Source organism: Drosophila miranda, chromosome 5 (genome assembly GCF_003369915.1).
Source record: "Drosophila miranda strain MSH22 chromosome 5, D.miranda_PacBio2.1, whole genome shotgun sequence".
Classification (NCBI taxonomy): Eukaryota; Metazoa; Arthropoda; class Insecta; order Diptera; family Drosophilidae; genus Drosophila; species Drosophila miranda.
The window spans coordinates 2,276,471-2,298,698 of NC_046678.1; the positions used below are offsets into that span (position 1 = coordinate 2,276,471).

General features: G+C 50.5%; 1 protein-coding gene across 3 annotated transcripts; it reads left to right on the forward strand.

The window, feature by feature from the left end:
- The first annotated feature begins 7,437 nt into the window (after window positions 1-7,437).
- On the forward strand, window positions 7,438-21,964 carry LOC117189253. Of its 3 annotated transcripts, none has more exons than XM_033394428.1 (3): window positions 7,438-7,527; window positions 14,875-15,245; window positions 21,623-21,964. In XM_033394428.1, the coding sequence occupies exons 2-3, from the start codon at window positions 14,905-14,907 to the stop codon at window positions 21,627-21,629; spliced, it is 348 nt and encodes a 115-aa protein (XP_033250319.1). In that variant the 5' UTR covers window positions 7,438-7,527; window positions 14,875-14,904; the 3' UTR covers window positions 21,630-21,964. The 3 variants fall into 3 exon arrangements, with proteins under 3 accessions (XP_033250319.1, XP_033250321.1, XP_033250320.1); XM_033394430.1 differs by lacking the exon at window positions 7,438-7,527 and adding an exon at window positions 11,428-11,534; XM_033394429.1 differs by lacking the exon at window positions 7,438-7,527 and having other exon boundaries at window positions 14,727-15,245.
- The last annotated feature ends 264 nt before the right edge of the window (window positions 21,965-22,228 follow it).

The window sequence follows — 22,228 nt, forward strand, 5'->3', positions numbered from 1 at the left end:
CAGCAAATACGATGCTTTGAACAGCACGAAATTCCTCTGCGGCAGTGCTGCGGCGCAATCATCATTGGGGGAAATCTCTCCACTTTGGCAACAGTCCGTTAGCCAGAGCGGGGAGAGGGAGTGGGCAGAGCCAAAGCATAAAATACTCTAGACTTTAAATTAAGTTTAAGTTTACATTATCGACTAAGGGGAAACATTTTGGCAGAAAAGGGAGATTATATATGTATGTTTTCTATTCTAATTCTTGTCTTCTTATTTGTTTTTGTCTTGTTTACGTTTCTCTTCTGCCCACTGGTCCGGGGCAGCCAGAGCTATTGCTTGTCAATTGGAGTAATTAGTACTAGTACTATACATTACTGGCATAAGAATTTGCCTGGATGCTAGCGTATAAGCAATCTGTCAGCTTAGTCATCTGTGCAATTAGTACATCTATCTTCCCTTCCAGTTTCTGGGTAGATTCAGCAGCGGCGGCCGCATGCTGGATCCGCTCCTGAGTCAGCAGGGTGATGAGATAGTCCAGTTTCTGGCTGAGCTCATCGCTAGGACGGACACTCTGACTGCTCGCCACGGCTGGAATCCAGTTGTGGTCGCTGCTGGCGGCACCGAATGCCATACTTGCCTCCCAGGAAGAGGCTGGGAATGACTCGCTGGTTGCCGTGTGCGGAGTGCATCGGCATAACTGCTCATTTGAACTGGAGGAGCAGGAGCTCTTGCGCCAGAGCGCGCTCGCCGGCGGCTAGGTTGCTGCAGTGCTGGAAATCCCTGCTGGTTCATGACGGGTGGCTGGCGGGGACGCCGCAAACCCTGAGTGGCGGGTAAGGTAGGCATCGAAAGTTTATTTAGCATCTTGTTGGTCTGATCTAACCCATTTCTTCTTTTGTTGCAGTACTCTTATACTTCACACAGCCACGGTAGCTGGCAACATGGGGACCATCACAATTTGCGCATTTCGGCACCTCCTCCCGCTTCTTGGGGCAGTCCTTAGGGTCGTGCTTATCGCCGCACTTCAAACAAATAACTGCACGGTTGCAGTAATTCTTCGAGTGCCCAAACATCTGACACTTATGGCACTGAGGAACACTGGCGCACGTATGGGCTTCTCCACCTTGACCCGTTGGCTGCAGATTGCCGTTAGTTCATAGATGTTATTGTTAATCTCCTGAGGCTCTAGCTCAACTCGAATAGGTCCAGTGGCTCTTTGTAAACCTTTTAAAGATATTGGCAATATGCCTCACTTTATATCCGAGTCTTCCGAGCTGTTCACGCACCCAATCTGTGGGTGTGGAGCGGTGCAGGTGGCGTATAACAATACGCATTCCCCTCTCGCTTTTCAGGCGAAACGTGTGGTGTTCGACACCTTGTCCCTCATTTAGGAGCCGGATCAGGGCCTATGTCCATCTATGGTGTGGCACATTACCTTTAAAGACCTATTAGCAGCCGGCCTGGTATCATATGTACCAGCGCCAATGGCATTATCAAAGCACTGTAGTAGGGGAAAAATATCTGTGACATTAGGAATGTAAATGGGGGCTGGCCGCACAATTTTGGCGTCAGCAGTAGCAGCAGCATTGTTAGCGTGCGCAGTAGTAGGGGCAGGCGGGGGGGTGGTATGAGAAGTAGAGGGCCTGTTTGTGGGAACAGGTTCCTCGGCTTCCGTCTCTCCTCGCTGCAGTCAGCATCCACATCCATATCAGCATCAGAAGAATATTGTAATAATTTGTTGTACTCATCTGGTTGGGGTCCGCTTCTCTTCGAGGATACTATCCGTTGACCATCTTGGCCGACACCTTTGTAATCGGCGAGGCAGGGTGGTCGTCCGCTTCTTATTACGGGCCTCCGACTCGGCTTCAGCATGGCCATCACCTTCCTCTCCTTTGCGAGTTTTTCCCGCTGCTCCTTGAGAATCTCGTGCAGAGTCATCTGGCTCGCACGGATGCTGCAAGGGCAGTAGGATTGGTAGCGTCAGCAGTGGCAGAACTGCCAGGGCACAGGTAGCAGTAGAGGCAGCAGCAGCACGGGCAGCACCAGTAGAAACTGGCGTGCGTTGAGCAGCACCTACACGAGCAGTACTAGGAACTGTAGATGTTGATGGGCGTTTAGCTGTGGCGGCAGCTACGCGAGTAGGGGCGGTGGCTTTAGCAGCAGCACCAGAATGGCAGCACAGGCAGTAGCAGCAGAGGCAGTAGCAGCAGAGGCTCTGGTCAGCATGGCAGAGGGGGGGGCTAGCAATGGCTTCACAGTGATCGGGCCTGCATCAACTTGGCTGCAGCGGCAGCTGAGGTTGATGGCATGTCGCTGGTCAAATCTGCCAATGAGCTCGAGCGACAGGAAAGGGGGCGTAGATCACTCTGCGATATACCCGACATTGGTACCGAGGGGGAGAGAAGATCGATTTCGTTGTCCGAACACGGAGCACTCGAGGCCAAATTGGTCTTCTTTTTGGATTTGGGGCACGGTTTACGTACCATTGTTTGTTTTCCGTAGCTTTATTGGTGCAAAACAGACACAAGTGTTTAATATAGCGGAGGGGGGGGGTGGTCAGCAGCGGCTGAAGCCTACCCACGTTTTTTCACTTTTGGCACTTTGGTTATGTAGTATTTGTATGTTGAAAACTTCTAAACGGCACAACACTTCGCGTTGCCCGGAATGTATTTACTGAATATTGCACAGTGTATAATTATACATGTGCAATATTGTTTCGGGGATTTTGTGGCGATTTTGGCTATTTAATAATTAATTTTTTGATGTTTTTTTTTTTTTTTTTTTGTGTGTCGTATGCAGCGGAGGCGATACGTAACTAACATAACGTAACGTAACCCAGCTCGAGCCTTGGCCTGATCCAGCAGGTTAGGGAGCCAGAGTTACGTTACGCTATGGGGACTTTATTTATACCAATACTTAATATAGCATTTTAGGTACAGTTTGTTGAGGCTGTTACTTAATATAAATGTATGTAAATAGCTGTCTACGGTTGCTAACAGCAGCCGTAGGCAGCAAATACGATGCTTTAAACAGCACGAAATCTCCATTGCGGCAGTGTTGCGGCGCAATCGTCATATGGGGAAATCTCTCCACTTTGGCAACAGTCCGTTTGCCAGAGGGGGGAGAGGGAGTGGGTAGAGCTAAAGCATAATACTCTAGACTATAGATAGATTTAAATGTAGATTATAATTAAGGGGAACATTTTGGTTGCCTTCATTGGCAGAAAAGGGAGATTATATACATATATATGTTATCTATTCTATGTCTTGTCTTTTATTTGTTTTGTCTTGTTTTTTGTTTCCTCTGCCCACTGGTCCGGGGCAGCCAGAGCTATTGCTTGTTTTGTTTCTGTCTTCATTTCTTCCTTCGTTACTGTTCCGCCCTCTGGTCCGGGGCAGCCAGCATTGAGTTGAGCGTTTGTGTGGATGAGTGTTTGTATGTGCGCTTGTATGTGCGCAACGGTCCGTTGTCTCATCAGTGGAAATGGCCGAAGTCCACCACCTTCCAGTTGTTGTTGGCTTCTCTCTTCCTCTCAGGGAGTTCATGGCGGCAATTCGAGATCTATAGGAGAAGGAGGAGACAGAAATTGCGCAGCAGAAAATGCTAACGCTCATAGCTTTGAACAGCAGCGCCTTGTTCGGACGCGTTTTTTGGCAATCGTTCGCATGAGTCTTCTACTCTTTTTAATAATTGCAGTTGTCCATTTCTATGTCGTTAGTTAATCGGTTTAGGAAGATATTAAGCAGAGTGATCATTCCGTACGGCCAATTGTCGCGCTCGCATATGCTCTGTGTTTTTTTTTTTCCGTGCGTGTGTGTTTTCTGTGTACGAATGTGGCAGCCATGGTTGTTTGCATTCTTAGGGGCTGAACGGGACTTTGCTGGCGGTAAGTCTTCATTGCTGCTGTACATTTTGGCTGTTATTCTCTGTGTTTCTTGTACCCGTTGCTGCGGTGGTTGATGTTCCTGGCATTTGTGTTCGTGTGTGTGAGTGTGCTTCCATTTGACCTGGCCGTTATCGCTGTGCGCGAGTGTGTGTCAGCTATCTCGTTCATTGCTGCATTCAATGCAGTCCCAATCGTTCTAGTCGCTGCCTTCTGTGCTGACCGTCAGATCGATCGTGGCTATGGGGGCAGGCTCCAGTTGCCTCCGTCTTGGCAGTATGACTCTGTGTAGTAGTTGAACTCTGTTGGCGGCGACACTGGGCGATCCATCCTGATCAGCATCCTCCCGCATGTCATCAAGGTCCCGGTCGTGCTGATTTGGTCTTCTCGGTGAACGGGCGCTGGTTAGGGATCATCTCAATTCGGTTCATTCGTGTTTCGCGAGTTCTTTGGGAAGGTGTTTGGCAAGATACTCGGAATACGGGTCTAGAGATTCGGTGCGGTAGTAGGGGTCATTGACCACTTGGTGCTCAATGTTGTGGTGGATTTCATTTGCCCCGTGTACCTCTTGCACGTCCTCTCGTAAACTGCCTCAACCGTGTCACTTCCAGTCCTGTGGATGGTGTCATTCTCACATACATGGAGCGTTACATATCAGTCGAAGGGTCTTGTTCTGCTCAACTGGATCCGTCAAATTCTGCGCTGGTAGCTAATGGACCCATACGGCCAATGTGTAACTGCCAGATCGGTGCGATCATCTGCTTGTACAGCATTACTTGGTTTTGAGGTTCAATTTGCTGCTTGTGTTCAGGAGCCAGCGCAGTTTTTGGACCTTGCCCTGACCTTTGTGACGACGTTGCTGATGTGCAGGTGGAACTGTAGCTTGGCGTCCAGCTTGACCCCAGATATGAGTGCACGGCGACGCCTACTGATTCGCTGGTCGGCGATGTGCGGCTGCAATATCATCTGGCTGCTGGATCGTGCGCAACGTATGCACTATATGCACAGTTTTGGAGGCATTGATTGGTGATGCCCCATTGCTTTGCCAGTTGGAGATGCTGAGCAGGAAGCGGTTGAGCTTTTGGGTAGCCATGAGCTGATTCATGCAGTCGCCAGGATTGCTGTGTCGTCAGCATAGTAGCCAAGAGCATACCTGTCGCGAGGAAGCGGCATGTCGTATGTATAACAGATTGTATAGAACTGCCCAAGTACGCTGCCTGAGGAACGCCTGCTGCAATCTTTTTGTACCCTGACTTGACTCCGCCTGTGCATTCCACATAGAAGTTCGATCGTCCAAGTAGTGGGACAAGACTCTGTATATTGCTGCCGGCAACAGTTGCTTCATCTTGTACTTCAGGCGCGAATGCCAGACTCGGTCGAATGCCTCCTGTATGTCCATGTAGATGGCTGAGCAGTACAGGTTGTTCTCATATGTGGACAAAATGAACTTCGAGACTCTCCCAATTGGTGTTCAGCGCGTGCACCTGTCTGAAGCCGAACTGATGGTTTGGAATAGCTCGACAAATCCATCAGCTTCCATCATCCTGGTCAGAATGAGACGCTCAACAGTTTGGACAGACCGAAAGCAGACTGATGGGGCGATAAGATGCCAACTTATCGGCGGTTTTCCTGGCTTGGGGATCATACTAAACTGCCGCGTGTTTCCACCTGTTAGGAAAGCAACCAATCCTAAGGGAGCTGTTGCATATGAAGTGCAAAATACAGGAGAGCAGACTTGGGTAGAGCTTTTATCGTCGATTGTCAATCTGTCCATTCCAGGGGCCTTTTTTAACCTTCAGTACCTTGACTTGTGCCTCAATCTCAGGAAGAGTGATCGCCCTGAATCTCAAATTGGGACCAGGGGATCCAAACTCTTCAAGAGACTCCTGATTGCTCGTATGTCGGCTGCCGCGTGGTCAGTACAGGCTTGAAACGCTGCTCCAGATGCCTCGCAAAGGACTCTGCCTTCTCCTCCGTGCTCTTACACCAGGGATCGTCTGAATTGTCATCTCCATCGGCGCAAAACTTTCGGACAGGCAAGTTGGCTGCTGGCTGCCGCTTCAATCCATTGGTCAATCTCCACAGCTTTGCCATGCTGTAGCGATCAGTGGGATCGATTGAACCAATGATTGCGTCCGCGCGTCTGGCTTTGTCCGCTTCCAGCTCCTTATGAATCCTGTTGGCTAGCATGTTGTACAGGTGCCGCACTGCGGATCATGGTTCGCTTCAGTAGATTCCTCAGGCGCCTCTTGGTGGCAATCATCAGCCGTATGCGATTGCTGACCTGGTACTCAGCTTGGACTCTAGGTCGGACGGGCCTCCTCAAACCGCTTGTGGCATGTTCAGCTGCCTCCAACACGTTCCTCTCCAGAATGCTAGCTGCGTCATCAACATCCTCTGCTGACCTGAGCTCGGTATTCAGATGGATGTGCGAGTCAAGCCAAGATTGGAACCTCGCAATGCTGGACCTGGGGGCAAGAGGCGTCTCCTGTTCACCGCCTCCGCTGGAGACATGCTCAACTGAACACCATTGGGAGATGATCAGATGAGAGGTCATTCAGATGGGAGATATGCAGCAACTCATCCCTCACGCCCTTGTAGACCGCGAAGTCGATTGCGATGGTGTGTGCCGAGTGTTATATGGGTAGTGGGTTGGAGATCCAGTAGCCAGGATGTTGCAGCTACTTTCCTGAACGGCCCTGAGCAGCTTTCCGCTCTTCTGCACGCCCTTGCGTTTCCCACCAACGAGTTCTTCGCGTTCCAATCGCCAGCAGCAACAAATCTCGGCCCAACTGACCAAACAATGCCAAGAAGTCCTCCTCAGTCCATTCCTCATTGGGGGGCAGTAAATGGAAGAGACCACCAGTCGGCCACCATCAGGCAGGGTCAGGGTAGCGGATGCACACTGAATGTGGTCCGTTGTTATGTTTGGCAGGGCAATATGAAGGATTCCAGCTCTGATTAAGAGCAGGGATCCCACGACCAGTCCAGATGGGTGATTGGCACGTAAGTACAGTATCCATTGACGGCTGAAGGTCTCTGAGTTTTTAAAATGAGACTCAGAGACCATCAGAACGTCAACTTCGTGTCTGCATGCAAATGCCGCAAGTTCAGCTGTCTTCCTCGAGTCCCGAGGCGTTCCAAAATACAATCTTTAGATTGCTGTGGTGGCGGGTAGAGTAGTTAGCATTAGGATTATACATTTCTGGCAAATGAATTCGCCTGAATGCTAGCGTATAAACAGTCTGTAAGCTTTGTCATTTGAGCAATTACACATCCATTTTTCCTTCCAGCTTTTGGATAGATTCAGCAGCGGCGGCCGCATGCTGGATCCGCTCCTGAGTCAGCAGGGTGATGAGATAGTCCAGTTTCTGGCTGAGCTCATCGCTAGGACGGACACTCTGACTGCTCGCCACGGGCTGGAATCCAGTTGTGGTGCTGCTGGCGGCACCGAATGCCATACTTGCTCCCAGGAAGAGGCTGGGAATGACTCGCTGGTTGCCGTGTGCGGAGTGCATCGGCATAACTGCTCATTTGAACTGGAGGAGCAGGAGCTCTTGCGCCAGAGCGCGCTCGCCGGCGGCTAGGTTGCTGCAGTGCTGGAAATCCCTGCTGGTTCATGACGGGTGGCTGGCGGGGACGCCGCAAACCCTGAGTGGCGGGTAAGGTAGGCATCGAAAGTTTATTTAGCATCTTGTTGGTCTGATCTAACCCATTTCTTCTTTTGTTGCAGTACTCCTTATACTTCACACAGCCACGGTAGCTGGCAACATGGGGACCATCACAATTTGCGCATTTCGGCACCTCCTCCCGCTTCTTGGGGCAGTCCTTAGGGTCGTGCTTATCGCCGCACTTCAAACAAATAACTGCACGGTTGCAGTAATTCTTCGAGTGCCCAAACATCTGACACTTATGGCACTGAGGAACACCTGGCGCACGTATGGGCTTCTCCACCTTGACCCGTTGGCTGCAGATTGCCGTTAGTTCATAGATGTTATTGTTAATCTCCTGAGGCTCTAGCTCAACCTCGAATAGGTCCAGTGGCTCCTTTGTAAACCTTTTAAAGATATTGGCAATATGCCTCACTTTATATCCGAGTCTTCCGAGCTGTTCACGCACCCAATCTGTGGGTGTGGAGCGGTGCAGGTGGCGTATAACAATACGCATTCCCCTCTCGCTTTTCAGGCGAAACGTGTGGTGTTCGACACCTTGTCCCTCATTTAGGAGCCGGATCAGGGCCCTATGTCCATCTATGGTGTGGCACATTACCTTTAAAGACCTATTAGCAGCCGGCCTGGTATCATATGTACCAGCGCCAATGGCATTATCAAAGCACTGTAGTAGGGGAAAAATATCTGTGACATTAGGAATGTAAATGGGGGCTGGCCGCACAATTTTGGCGTCAGCAGTAGCAGCAGCATTGTTAGCGTGCGCAGTAGTAGGGGCAGGCGGGGGGGTGGTATGAGAAGTAGAGGGCCTGTTTGTGGGAACAGGTTCCTCGGCTTCCGTCTCTCCCTCGCTGCAGTCAGCATCCACATCCATATCAGCATCAGAAAGAATATTGTAATAATTTGTTGTACTCATCTGGTTGGGGTCCCGCTTCTCCTTCGAGGATACTATCCGTTTGACCATCTTGGCCGACACCTTTGTAATCGGCGAGGCCAGGGTGGTCGTCCGCTTCTTATTACGGGCCTCCGACTCGGCCTTCAGCATGGCCATCACCTTCCTCTCCTTTGCGAGTTTTTCCCGCTGCTCCTTGAGAATCTCGTGCAGAGTCATCTGGCTCGGCACGGATGCTGCAAGGGCAGTAGGATTGGTAGCGTCAGCAGTGGCAGAACTGCCAGGGGCACAGGTAGCAGTAGAGGCAGCAGCAGCACGGGCAGCACCAGTAGAAACTGGCGTGCGTTGAGCAGCACCTACACGAGCAGTACTAGGAACTGTAGATGTTGATGGGCGTTTAGCTGTGGCGGCAGCTACGCGAGTAGGGGCGGTGGCTTTAGCAGCAGCACCAGGAATGGCAGCACAGGCAGTAGCAGCAGAGGCAGTAGCAGCAGAGGCTCTGGTCAGCATGGCAGAGGGGGGGGCTAGCAATGGCTTCACAGTGATCGGGGCCTGCATCAACTTGGCTGCAGCGGCAGCTGAGGTTGATGGCATGTCGCTGGTCAAATCTGCCAATGAGCTCGAGCGACAGGAAAGGGGGCGTAGATCACTCTGCGATATACCCGACATTGGTACCGAGGGGGAGAGAAGATCGATTTCGTTGTCCGAACACGGAGCACTCGAGGCCAAATTGGTCTTCTTTTTGGATTTGGGGCACGGTTTACGTACCATTGTTTGTTTTCCGTAGCTTTATTGGTGCAAAACAGACACAAGTGTTAATATAGCGGAGGGGGGGGGTGGTCAGCAGCGGCTGAAGCCTACCCCACGTTTTTTCACTTTTGGCACTTTGGTTATGTAGTATTTGTATGTTGAAAACTTCTAAACGGCACAACACTTCGCGTTGCCCGGAATGTATTTACTGAATATTGCACAGTGTATAATTATACATGTGCAATATTGTTTCGGGGATTTTGTGGCGATTTTGGCTATTTAATAATTAATTATTTTTTTTTTTGTGTGTCGTATGCAGCGGAGGCGATACGTATAATAATAACGTAAGCTCGAGCCTTGGCCTGTCCAGCAGGTTAGGGGAGCCAGGGCTACGTTACGCTATGTGGACTTTATTTATACCAATACTTAATATAGCATTTTAGGTACAATTTGTTGAGGCTGTTACTTAATATAAATGTATGTAAATAGCTGTCTACGGTTGCTAACAGCAGCCGTAGGCAGCAAATACGATGCTTTAAACAGCACGAAATCTCCATTGCCGGCAGTGTTGCCGGCGCAATCGTCCATATGGGGAAATCTCTCCACTTTGGCAACAGTCCGTTTGCCAGAGGGGGAGAGGGAGTGGGTAGAGCTAAAGCATAATACTCTAGACTATAGATAGATTTAAATGTAGATTATAATTAAGGGGAACATTTTGGTTGCCTTCATTGGCAGAAAAGGGAGATTATATACATATATATGTTATCTATTCTATGTCTTGTCTTTTATTTGTTTTGTCTTGTTTTTGTTTCTCCTCTGCCCACTGGTCCGGGGCAGCCAGAGCTATTGCTTGTTTTGTTTCTGTCTTCATTTCTTCCTTCGTTACTGTTCCGCCCTCTGGTCCGGGGCAGCCAGCATTGAGTTGAGCGTTTGTGTGGATGAGTGTTTGTATGTGCGCTTGTATGTGCGCAACGGTCCGTTGTCTCATCAGTGGAAATGGCCGAAGTCCACCACCTTCCAGTTGTTGTTGGCTTCTCTCTTCCTCTCAGGGAGTTCACTGGCGGCAATTCGAGATCTATAGGAGAAGGAGGAGACAGAAATTGCGCAGCAGAAATGCTAACGCTCATAGCTTTGAACAGCAGCGCCTTGTTCGGACGCGTTTTTGGCAATCGTTCGCATGAGTCTTCTACTCTTTTTAATAATTTGCAGTTGTCCATTTCTATGTCGTTAGTTAATCGGTTTAGGAAGATATTTGTGTGTCGTAATGCAGCGGAGGCGATACGTAACTAACATAACGTAACGTAACCCAGCTCGAGCCTTGGCCTGATCCAGCAGGTTAGGGGAGCCAGAGTCACGTTACGCTATGGGGACTTTATTTATACCAATACTTAATATAGCATTTTAGGTACAATTTGTTGAGGCTGTTACTTAATATAAATGTATGTAAATAGCTGTCTACGGTTGCTAACAGCAGCCGTAGGCAGCAAATACGATGCTTTAAACAGCACGAAATCTCCATTGCCGGCAGTGTTGCCGGCGCAATCGTCCATATGGGGAAATCTCTCCACTTTGGCAACAGTCCGTTTGCCAGAGGGGGGAGAGGGAGTGGGTAGAGCTAAAGCATAATACTCTAGACTATAGATAGATTTAAATGTAGATTATAATTAAGGGGAACATTTTGGTTGCCTTCATTGGCAGAAAAGGGAGATTATATACATATATATGTTATCTATTCTATGTCTTGTCTTTTATTTGTTTTGTCTTGTTTTTGTTTCTCCTCTGCCCACTGGTCCGGGCAGCCAGAGCTATTGCTTGTTTTGTTTCTGTCTTCATTTCTTCTTCGTTACTGTTCCGCCCTCTGGTCCGGGGCAGCCAGCATTGAGTTGAGCGTTTGTGTGGATGAGTGTTTGTATGTGCGCTTGTATGTGCGCAACGGTCCGTTGTCTCATCAGTGGAAATGGCCGAAGTCCACCACCTTCCAGTTGTTGTTGGCTTCTCTCTTCCTCTCAGGAGTTCACTGGCGGCAATTCGAGATCTATAGGAGAAGGAGGAGACAGAAATTGCGCAGCAGAAATGCTAACGCTCATAGCTTTGAACAGCAGCGCCTTGTTCGGACGCGTTTTTGGCAATCGTTCGCATGAGTCTTCTACTCTTTTAATAATTTGCAGTTGTCCATTTCTATGTCGTTAGTTTAATCGGTTTAGGAAGATATTAAGCAGAGTGATCATTCCGTAACGGCCAATTGTCGCGCTCGCATATGCCTCTGTGTTTTTTTTTTCCGTGCGTGTGTGTTTTCTGTGTACGAATGTGGCAGCCATGGTTGTTGCATTCTTAGGGGCTGAACGGGACTTTGCTGGCGGTAAGTCTTCATTGCTGCTGTACATTTTGGCTGTTATTCTCTGTGTTTCTTGTACCCGTTGCTGGCGGTGGTTGATGTTCCTGGCATTTGTGTTCGTGTGTGTGAGTGTGCTTCCATTGACCTGGCCGTTATCGCTGTGCCGCGAGTGTGTGTCAGCTATCTCGTTCATTGCTGCATTCAATGCCAGTCCCAATCGTTCTAGTCGCTGCCTTCTGCTGCTGACCGTCAGATCGATCGTGGCTATGGGGGCAGGCTCCAGTTGCCTCCGTCTTGGCAGTATGACCTCTGTGTAGTAGTTGAACTCTGTTGGCGGCGACACTGGGCGATCCATCCTGATCAGCATCCTCCGCATGTCATCAAGGTCCCGGTCGTGGCTGATTTGGTCTTCTTCGGTGAACGGGCGCTGGTTAGGGATCATCTCAATTCGGTTCCATTCGTGTTTCGCGAGTTCTTTGGGAAGGTGTTTGGCAAGATACTCGGAATACCGGGGTCTAGAGATTCGGTGCGGTACGTAGGGGTCATTGACCACTTTGGCTGCCTCAATGTTGTGGTGGGATCTCATTTTGCCCCGTGTACCTCTTGCACGTCCTCTCGTAAACTGCCTCAACCGTGTCCACTTCCAGGTCCCTGTGGATGGTGTCATTCCTCACATACCATGGAGCGTTACATATCAGTCGAAGGGTCTTGTTCTGCTCAACCTGGATCCGTCCAAATTCTGCGCTGGTAGCTAATGGACCCCATACGGCCAATGTGTACTGCCAGAATCGGTGCGATCATCTGCTTGTACAGCATTACCTTGGTTTTGAGGTTCAATTTGCTGCTTGTGTTCAGGAGCCAGCGCAGTTTTTGGACCCTTGCCCTGACCTTTGTGACGACGTTGCTGATGTGCAGGTGGAACTGTAGCTTGGCGTCCAGCTTGACCCCCAGATATGAGTGCACGGCGACGCTACTGATTCGCTGGTCGGCGATGTGCGGCTGCAAATCATCATCTGGCTGCTGGATCGTGCGCAACGTATGCACTATATGCCACAGTTTTGGAGGCATTGATGGTGATGCCCCATTGCTTTGCCCAGTTGGAGATGCTGAGCAGGAAGCGGTTGAGCTTTTGGGTAGCCATGAGCTGATTCATGCCAGTCGCCAGGATTGCTGTGTCGTCAGCATAGGTAGCCAAGAGCATACCCCTGTCGCGAGGAAGCGGCATGTCGTATGTATACAGATTGTATAGAACTGGCCCAAGTACGCTGCCCTGAGGAACGCCTGCTGCAATCTTTTTGTACCCTGACTTGACTCCGCCTGTGCATTCCACATAGAAAGTTCGATCGTCCAAGTAGTGGGACAAGACTCTGTATATTGCTGCCGGCAACAGCTGCTTCATCTTGTACTTCAGGCCCGAATGCCAGACTCGGTCGAATGCCTCCTGTATGTCCATGTAGATGGCTGAGCAGTACAGGTTGTTCTCATATGTGGACAAAATGAACTTCGAGACTCTCCCCAATTGGTGTTCAGCCGCGTGCACCTGTCTGAAGCCGAACTGATGGTTTGGAATAGCCTCGACAAATCCATCAGCTTCCATCATCCTGGTCAGAATGAGACGCTCAAACAGTTTGGACAGACCGAAAGCAGACTGATGGGGCGATAAGATGCCAACTTATCGGCGGGTTTTCCTGGCTTGGGGATCATACTAACTGCCGCGTGTTTCCACCTGTTAGGAAAGCAACCAATCCTAAGGGAGCTGTTGCATATGAGTGCAAAATACAGGAGAGCAGACTTGGGTAGAGCTTTTATCGTCCGATTGTCAATCCTGTCCATTCCAGGGGCCTTTTTTACCTTCAGTACCTTGACTTGTGCCTCAATCTCAGGAAGAGTGATCGCCCTGAATCTCAAATTGGGACCAGGGGATCCAAACTCTTCAAGAGACTCCTCGATTGCTCGTATGTCGGCTGCCGCGCTGGTCAGTACAGGCTTGAAACGCTGCTCCAGATGCCTCGCAAAGGACTCTGCCTTCTCCTCCGTGCTCTTACACCAGGGATCGTCTGAATTGTCATCTCCATCGGCGCAAAACTTTCGGACAGGCAAGTTGGCTGCTGGCTGCCGCTTCAATCCATTGGTCAATCTCCACAGCTTTGCCATGCTGTAGCGATCAGTGGGATCGATTGAACCAATGATTGCGTCCGCGCGTCTGGCTTTGTCCGCTTCCAGCTCCTTATGAATCCTGTTGGCTAGCATGTTGTACAGGTGCCGCACTGCCGGATCATGGTTCCGCTTCAGTAGATTCCTCAGGCGCCTCTTGGTGGCAATCATCAGCCGTATGCGATTGCTGACCTGGTACTCAGCTTGGACTCTAGGTCGGACGGGCCTCCTCAAACCGCTTGTGGCATGTTCAGCTGCCTCCAACACGTTCCTCTCCAGAATGCTAGCTGCGTCATCAACATCCTCTGCTGACCTGAGCTCGGTATTCAGATGGATGTGCGAGTCAAGCCAAGATTGGAACCTCGCAATGCTGGACCCTGGGGGCAAGAGGCGTCTCCTGTTCACCGCCTCCGCTGGAGACATGCTCAACTGAACCACCATTGGGAGATGATCAGATGAGAGGTCATTCAGATGGGAGATATGCAGCAACTCATCCCTCACGCCCTTGTAGACCGCGAAGTCGATTGCCGATGGTGTGTGCCGAGTGTTATATGGGTAGTGGGTTGGAGATCCAGTAGCCAGGATGTTGCAGCTACTTTCCTGAACGGCCCTGAGCAGCTTTCCGCCTCTTCTGCACGCCCTTGCGTTTCCCACCACGAGTTCTTCGCGTTCCAATCGCCAGCAGCAACAAATCTCGGCCCCAACTGACCAAACAATGCCAAGAAGTCCTCCTCAGTCCATTCCTGCATTGGGGGGCAGTAAATGGAAGAGACCACCAGTCGGCCACCATCAGGCAGGGTCAGGGTAGCGGATGCACACTGAATGTGGTCCGTTGTTATGTTTGGCAGGGCAATATGAAGGATTCCAGCTCTGATTAAGAGCAGGGATCCCCACGACCAGTCCCAGATGGGTGATTGGCACCGTAAGTACAGTATCCATTGACGCTGAAGGTCTCTGAGTTTTTAAAATGAGACTCAGAGACCATCAGAACGTCAACTTCGTGTCTGCATGCAAATGCCGCAAGTTCAGCTGTCTTCCTCGGAGTCCCGAGGCGTTCCAAAATACAATCTTTAGATTGCTGTGGTGGCGGGTAGAGTAGTTAGCATTAGGATTATACATTTCTGGCAAATGAATTCGCCTGAATGCTAGCGTATAAACAGTCTGTAAGCTTTGTCATTTGAGCAATTAACACATCCATTTTTCCTTCCAGCTTTTGAGTAGATTCAGCAGCGGCGGCCGCATGCTGGATCCGCTCCTGAGTCAGCAGGGTGATGAGATAGTCCAGTTTCTGGCTGAGCTCATCGCTAGGACGGACACTCTGACTGCTCGCCACGGGCTGGAATCCAGTTGTGGTCGCTGCTGGCGGCACCGAATGCCATACTTGCCTCCCAGGAAGAGGCTGGGAATGACTCGCTGGTTGCCGTGTGCGGAGTGCATCGGCATAACTGCTCATTTGAACTGGAGGAGCAGGAGCTCTTGCGCCAGAGCGCGCTCGCCGGCGGCTAGGTTGCTGCAGTGCTGGAAATCCCTGCTGATTCATGACGGGTGGCTGGCGGGGACGCCGCAAACCCTGAGTGGCGGGTAAGGTAGGCATCGAAAGTTTATTTAGCATCTTGTTGGTCTGATCTAACCCATTTCTTCTTTTGTTGCAGTACTCCTTATACTTCACACAGCCACGGTAGCTGGCAACATGGGGACCATCACAATTTGCGCATTTCGGCACCTCCTCCCGCTTCTTGGGGCAGTCCTTAGGGTCGTGCTTATCGCCGCACTTCAAACAAATAACTGCACGGTTGCAGTAATTCTTCGAGTGCCCAAACATCTGACACTTATGGCACTGAGGAACACCTGGCGCACGTATGGGCTTCTCCACCTTGACCCGTTGGCTGCAGATTGCCGTTAGTTCATAGATGTTATTGTTAATATCCTGAGGCTCTAGCTCAACCTCGAATAGGTCCAGTGGCTCCTTTGTAAACCTTTTAAAGATATTGGCAATATGCCTCACTTTATATCCGAGTCTTCCGAGCTGTTCACGCACCCAATCTGTGGGTGTGGAGCGGTGCAGGTGGCGTATAACAATACGCATTCCCCTCTCGCTTTTCAGGCGAAACGTGTGGTGTTCGACACCTTGTCCCTCATTTAGGAGCCGGATCAGGCCCTATGTCCATCTATGGTGTGGCACATTACCTTTAAAGACCTATTAGCAGCCGGCCTGGTATCATATGTACCAGCGCCAATGGCATTATCAAAGCACTGTAGTAGGGGAAAAATATCTGTGACATTAGGAATGTAAATGGGGGCTGGCCGCACAATTTTGGCGTCAGCAGTAGCAGCAGCATTGTTAGCGTGCGCAGTAGTAGGGGCAGGCGGGGGGGTGGTATGAGAAGTAGAGGGCCTGTTTGTGGAACAGGTTCCTCGGCTTCCGTCTCTCCCTCGCTGCAGTCAGCATCCACATCCATATCAGCATCAGAAAGAATATTGTAATAATTTGTTGTACTCATCTGGTTGGGGTCCCGCTTCTCTTCGAGGATACTATCCGTTTGACCATCTTGGCCGACACCTTTGTAATCGGCGAGGCCAGGGTGGTCGTCCGCTTCTTATTACGGGCCTCCGACTCGGCCTTCAGCATGACCATCACCTTCCTCTCCTTTGCGAGTTTTTCCCGCTGCTCCTTGAGAATCTCGTGCAGAGTCATCTGGCTCGGCACGGATGCTGCAAGGGCAGTAGGATTGGTAGCGTCAGCAGTGGCAGAACTGCCAGGGGCACAGGTAGCAGTAGAGGCAGCAGCAGCACGGGCAGCACCAGTAGAAACTGGCGTGCGTTGAGCAGCACCTACACGAGCAGTACTAGGAACTGTAGATGTTGATGGGCGTTTAGCTGTGGCGGCAGCTACGCGAGTAGGGGCGGTGGCTTTAGCAGCAGCACCAGGAATGGCAGCACAGGCAGTAGCAGCAGAGGCAGTAGCAGCAGAGGCTCTGGTCAGCATGGCAGAGGGGGGGGCTAGCAATGGCTTCACAGTGATCGGGGCCTGCATCAACTTGGCTGCAGCGGCAGCTGAGGTTGATGGCATGTCGCTGGTCAAATCTGCCAATGAGCTCGAGCGACAGGAAAGGGGGCGTAGATCACTCTGCGATATACCCGACATTGGTACCGAGGGGGAGAGAAGATCGATTTCGTTGTCCGAACACGGAGCACTCGAGGCCAAATTGGTCTTCTTTTTGGATTTGGGGCACGGTTTACGTACCATTGTTTGTTTTCCGTAGCTTTATTGGTGCAAAACAGACACAAGTGTTAATATAGCGGAGGGGGGGGGTGGTCAGCAGCGGCTGAAGCCTACCCCACGTTTTTTCACTTTTGGCACTTTGGTTATGTAGTATTTGTATGTTGAAAACTTCTAAACGGCACAACACTTCGCGTTGCCCGGAATGTATTTACTGAATATTGCACAGTGTATAATTATACATGTGCAATATTGTTTCGGGGATTTTGTGGCGATTTTGGTTTTTTGATGTGTCGTATGCAGCGGAGGCGATACGTAACTATCATAACGTAACGTAACCCGGCTCGAGCCTTGGCCTGTCCAGCAGGTTAGGGGAGCCAGGGCTACGTTACGCTATGTGGACTTTATTTATACCAATACTTAATATAGCATTTTAGGTACAATTTGTTGAGGCTGTTACTTAATATAAATGTATGTAAATAGCTGTCTACGGTTGCTAACAGCAGCCGTAGGCAGCAAATACGATGCTTTAAACAGCACGAAATCTCCATTGCCGGCAGTGTTGCCGGCGCAATCGTCCATATGGGGAAATCTCTCCACTTTGGCAACAGTCCGTTTGCCAGAGGGGGGAGAGGGAGTGGGTAGAGCTAAAGCATAATACTCTAGACTATAGATAGATTTAAATGTAGATTATAATTAAGGGGAACATTTTGGTTGCCTTCATTGGCAGAAAAGGGAGATTATATACATATATATGTTATCTATTCTATGTCTTGTCTTTTATTTGTTTTGTCTTGTTTTTGTTTCTCCTCTGCCCACTGGTCCGGGGCAGCCAGAGCTATTGCTTGTTTTGTTTCTGTCTTCATTTCTTCCTTCGTTACTGTTCCGCCCTCTGGTCCGGGGCAGCCAGCATTGAGTTGAGCGTTTGTGTGGATGAGTGTTTGTATGTGCGCTTGTATGTGCGCAACGGTCCGTTGTCTCATCAGTGGAAATGGCCGAAGTCCACCACCTTCCAGTTGTTGTTGGCTTCTCTCTTCCTCTCAGGGAGTTCACTGGCGGCAATTCGAGATCTATAGGAGAAGGAGGAGACAGAAATTGCGCAGCAGAAATGCTAACGCTCATAGCTTTGAACAGCAGCGCCTTGTTCGGACGCGTTTTTGGCAATCGTTCGCATGAGTCTTCTACTCTTTTTAATAATTTGCAGTTGTCCATTTCTATGTCGTTAGTTAATCGGTTTAGGAAGATATTAAGCAGAGTGATCATTCCGTAACGGCCAATTGTCGCGCTCGCATATGCCTCTGTGTTTTTTTTTTTTTCCGTGCGTGTGTGTTTTCTGTGTACGAATGTGGCAGCCATGGTTGTTGCATTCTTAGGGGCTGAACGGGACTTTGCTGGCGGTAAGTCTTCATTGCTGCTGTACATTTTGGCTGTTATTCTCTGTGTTTCTTGTACCCGTTGCTGGCGGTGGTTGATGTTCCTGGGCATTTGTGTTCGTGTGTGTGAGTGTGCTTCCATTGACCTGGCCGTTATCGCTGTGCCGCGAGTGTGTGTCAGCTATCTCGTTCATTGCTGCATTCAATGCCAGTCCCAATCGTTCTAGTCGCTGCCTTCTGCTGCTGACCGTCAGATCGATCGTGGCTATGGGGGCAGGCTCCAGTTGCCTCCGTCTTGGCAGTATGACCTCTGTGTAGTAGTTGAACTCTGTTGGCGGCGACACTGGGCGATCCATCCTGATCAGCATCCTCCGCATGTCATCAAGGTCCCGGTCGTGGCTGATTTGGTCTTCTTCGGTGAACGGGCGCTGGTTAGGGATCATCTCAATTCGGTTCCATTCGTGTTTCGCGAGTTCTTTGGGAAGGTGTTTGGCAAGATACTCGGAATACCGGGGTCTAGAGATTCGGTGCGGTACGTAGGGGTCATTGACCACTTTGGCTGCCTCAATGTTGTGGTGGGATCTCATTTGCCCCGTGTACCTCTTGCACGTCCTCTCGTAAACTGCCTCAACCGTGTCCACTTCCAGGTCCCTGTGGATGGTGTCATTCCTCACATACCATGGAGCGTTACATATCAGTCGAAGGGTCTTGTTCTGCTCAACCTGGATCCGTCCAAATTCTGCGCTGGTAGCTAATGGACCCCATACGGCCAATGTGTACTGCCAGATCGGTGCGATCATCTGCTTGTACAGCATTACCTTGGTTTTGAGGTTCAATTTGCTGCTTGTGTTCAGGAGCCAGCGCAGTTTTTGGACCCTTGCCCTGACCTTTGTGACGACGTTGCTGATGTGCAGGTGGAACTGTAGCTTGGCGTCCAGCTTGACCCCCAGATATGAGTGCACGGCGACGCTACTGATTCGCTGGTCGGCGATGTGCGGCTGCAAATCATCATCTGGCTGCTGGATCGTGCGCAACGTATGCACTATATGCACAGTTTTGGAGGCATTGATGGTGATGCCCCATTGCTTTGCCCAGTTGGAGATGCTGAGCAGGAAGCGGTTGAGCTTTTGGGTAGCCATGAGCTGATTCATGCCAGTCGCCAGGATTGCTGTGTCGTCAGCATAGGTAGCCAAGAGCATACCCCTGTCGCGAGGAAGCGGCATGTCGTATGTATACAGATTGTATAGAACTGGCCCAAGTACGCTGCCCTGAGGAACGCCTGCTGCAATCTTTTTGTACCCTGACTTGACTCCGCCTGTGCATTCCACATAGAAAGTTCGATCGTCCAAGTAGTGGGACAAGACTCTGTATATTGCTGCCGGCAACAGCTGCTTCATCTTGTACTTCAGGCCCGAATGCCAGACTCGGTCGAATGCCTCCTGTATGTCCATGTAGATGGCTGAGCAGTACAGGTTGTTCTCATATGTGGACAAAATGAACTTCGAGACTCTCCCCAATTGGTGTTCAGCCGCGTGCACCTGTCTGAAGCCGAACTGATGGTTTGGAATAGCCTCGACAAATCCATCAGCTTCCATCATCCTGGTCAGAATGAGACGCTCAAACAGTTTGGACAGACCCGAAAGCAGACTGATGGGGCGATAAGATGCCAACTTATCGGCGGGTTTTCCTGGCTTGGGGATCATACTAACTGCCGCGTGTTTCCACCTGTTAGGAAAGCAACCAATCCTAAGGGAGCTGTTGCATATGAGTGCAAAATACAGGAGAGCAGACTTGGGTAGAGCTTTTATCGTCCGATTGTCAATCCTGTCCATTCCAGGGGCCTTTTTTACCTTCAGTACCTTGACTTGTGCCTCAATCTCAGGAAGAGTGATCGCCCTGAATCTCAAATTGGGACCAGGGGATCCAAACTCTTCAAGAGACTCCTCGATTGCTCGTATGTCGGCTGCCGCGCTGGTCAGTACAGGCTTGAAACGCTGCTCCAGATGCCTCGCAAAGGACTCTGCCTTCTCCTCCGTGCTCTTACACCAGGGATCGTCTGAATTGTCATCTCCATCGGCGCAAAACTTTCGGACAGGCAAGTTGGCTGCTGGCTGCCGCTTCAATCCATTGGTCAATCTCCACAGCTTTGCCATGCTGTAGCGATCAGTGGGATCGATTGAACCAATGATTGCGTCCGCGCGTCTGGCTTTGTCCGCTTCCAGCTCCTTATGAATCCTGTTGGCTAGCATGTTGTACAGGTGCCGCACTGCCGGATCATGGTTCCGCTTCAGTAGATTCCTCAGGCGCCTCTTGGTGGCAATCATCAGCCGTATGCGATTGCTGACCTGGTACTCAGCTTGGACTCTAGGTCGGACGGGCCTCCTCAAACCGCTTGTGGCATGTTCAGCTGCCTCCAACACGTTCCTCTCCAGAATGCTAGCTGCGTCATCAACATCCTCTGCTGACCTGAGCTCGGTATTCAGATGGATGTGCGAGTCAAGCCAAGATTGGAACCTCGCAATGCTGGACCCTGGGGGCAAGAGGCGTCTCCTGTTCACCGCCTCCGCTGGAGACATGCTCAACTGAACCACCATTGGGAGATGATCAGATGAGAGGTCATTCAGATGGGAGATATGCAGCAACTCATCCCTCACGCCCTTGTAGACCGCGAAGTCGATTGCCGATGGTGTGTGCCGAGTGTTATATGGGTAGTGGGTTGGAGATCCAGTAGCCAGGATGTTGCAGCTACTTTCCTGAACGGCCCTGAGCAGCTTTCCGCCTCTTCTGCACGCCCTTGCGTTTCCCCACCACGAGTTCTTCGCGTTCCAATCGCCAGCAGCAACAAATCTCGGCCCCAACTGACCAAACAATGCCAAGAAGTCCTCCTCAGTCCATTCCTGCATTGGGGGGCAGTAAATGGAAGAGACCACCAGTCGGCCACCATCAGGCAGGGTCAGGGTAGCGGATGCACACTGAATGTGGTCCGTTGTTATGTTTGGCAGGGCAATATGAAGGATTCCAGCTCTGATTAAGAGCAGGGATCCCCACGACCAGTCCCAGATGGGTGATTGGCACCGTAAGTACAGTATCCATTGACGCTGAAGGTCTCTGAGTTTTTAAAATGAGACTCAGAGACCATCAGAACGTCAACTTCGTGTCTGCATGCAAATGCCGCAAGTTCAGCTGTCTTCCCTCGGAGTCCCGAGGCGTTCCAAAATACAATCTTTAGATTGCTGTGGTGGCGGGTAGAGTAGTTAGCATTAGGATTATACATTTCTGGCAAATGAATTCGCCTGAATGCTAGCGTATAAACAGTCTGTAAGCTTTGTCATTTGAGCAATTAACACATCCATTTTTCCTTCCAGCTTTTGAGTAGATTCAGCAGCGGCGGCCGCATGCTGGATCCGCTCCTGAGTCAGCAGGGTGATGAGATAGTCCAGTTTCTGGCTGAGCTCATCGCTAGGACGGACACTCTGACTGCTCGCCACGGGCTGGAATCCAGTTGTGGTCGCTGCTGGCGGCACCGAATGCCATACTTGCCTCCCAGGAAGAGGCTGGGAATGACTCGCTGGTTGCCGTGTGCGGAGTGCATCGGCATAACTGCTCATTTGAACTGGAGGAGCAGGAGCTCTTGCGCCAGAGCGCGCTCGCCGGCGGCTAGGTTGCTGCAGTGCTGGAAATCCCTGCTGGTTCATGACGGGTGGCTGGCGGGACGCCGCAAACCCTGAGTGGCGGGTAAGGTAGGCATCGAAAGTTTATTTAGCATCTTGTTGGTCTGATCTAACCCATTTCTTCTTTTGTTGCAGTACTCCTTATACTTCACACAGCCACGGTAGCTGGCAACATGGGGACCATCACAATTTGCGCATTTCGGCACCTCCTCCCGCTTCTTGGGGCAGTCCTTAGGGTCGTGCTTATCGCCGCACTTCAAACAAATAACTGCACGGTTGCAGTAATTCTTCGAGTGCCCA

What these genes read in the sequence shown, in the direction of transcription:
- LOC117189253 (XM_033394428.1), top strand. Translation starts at nt 14,905, where the DNA reads ATGCTGGATCCGCTCCTGAGTCAGCAGGGTGATGAGATAGTCCAGTTT.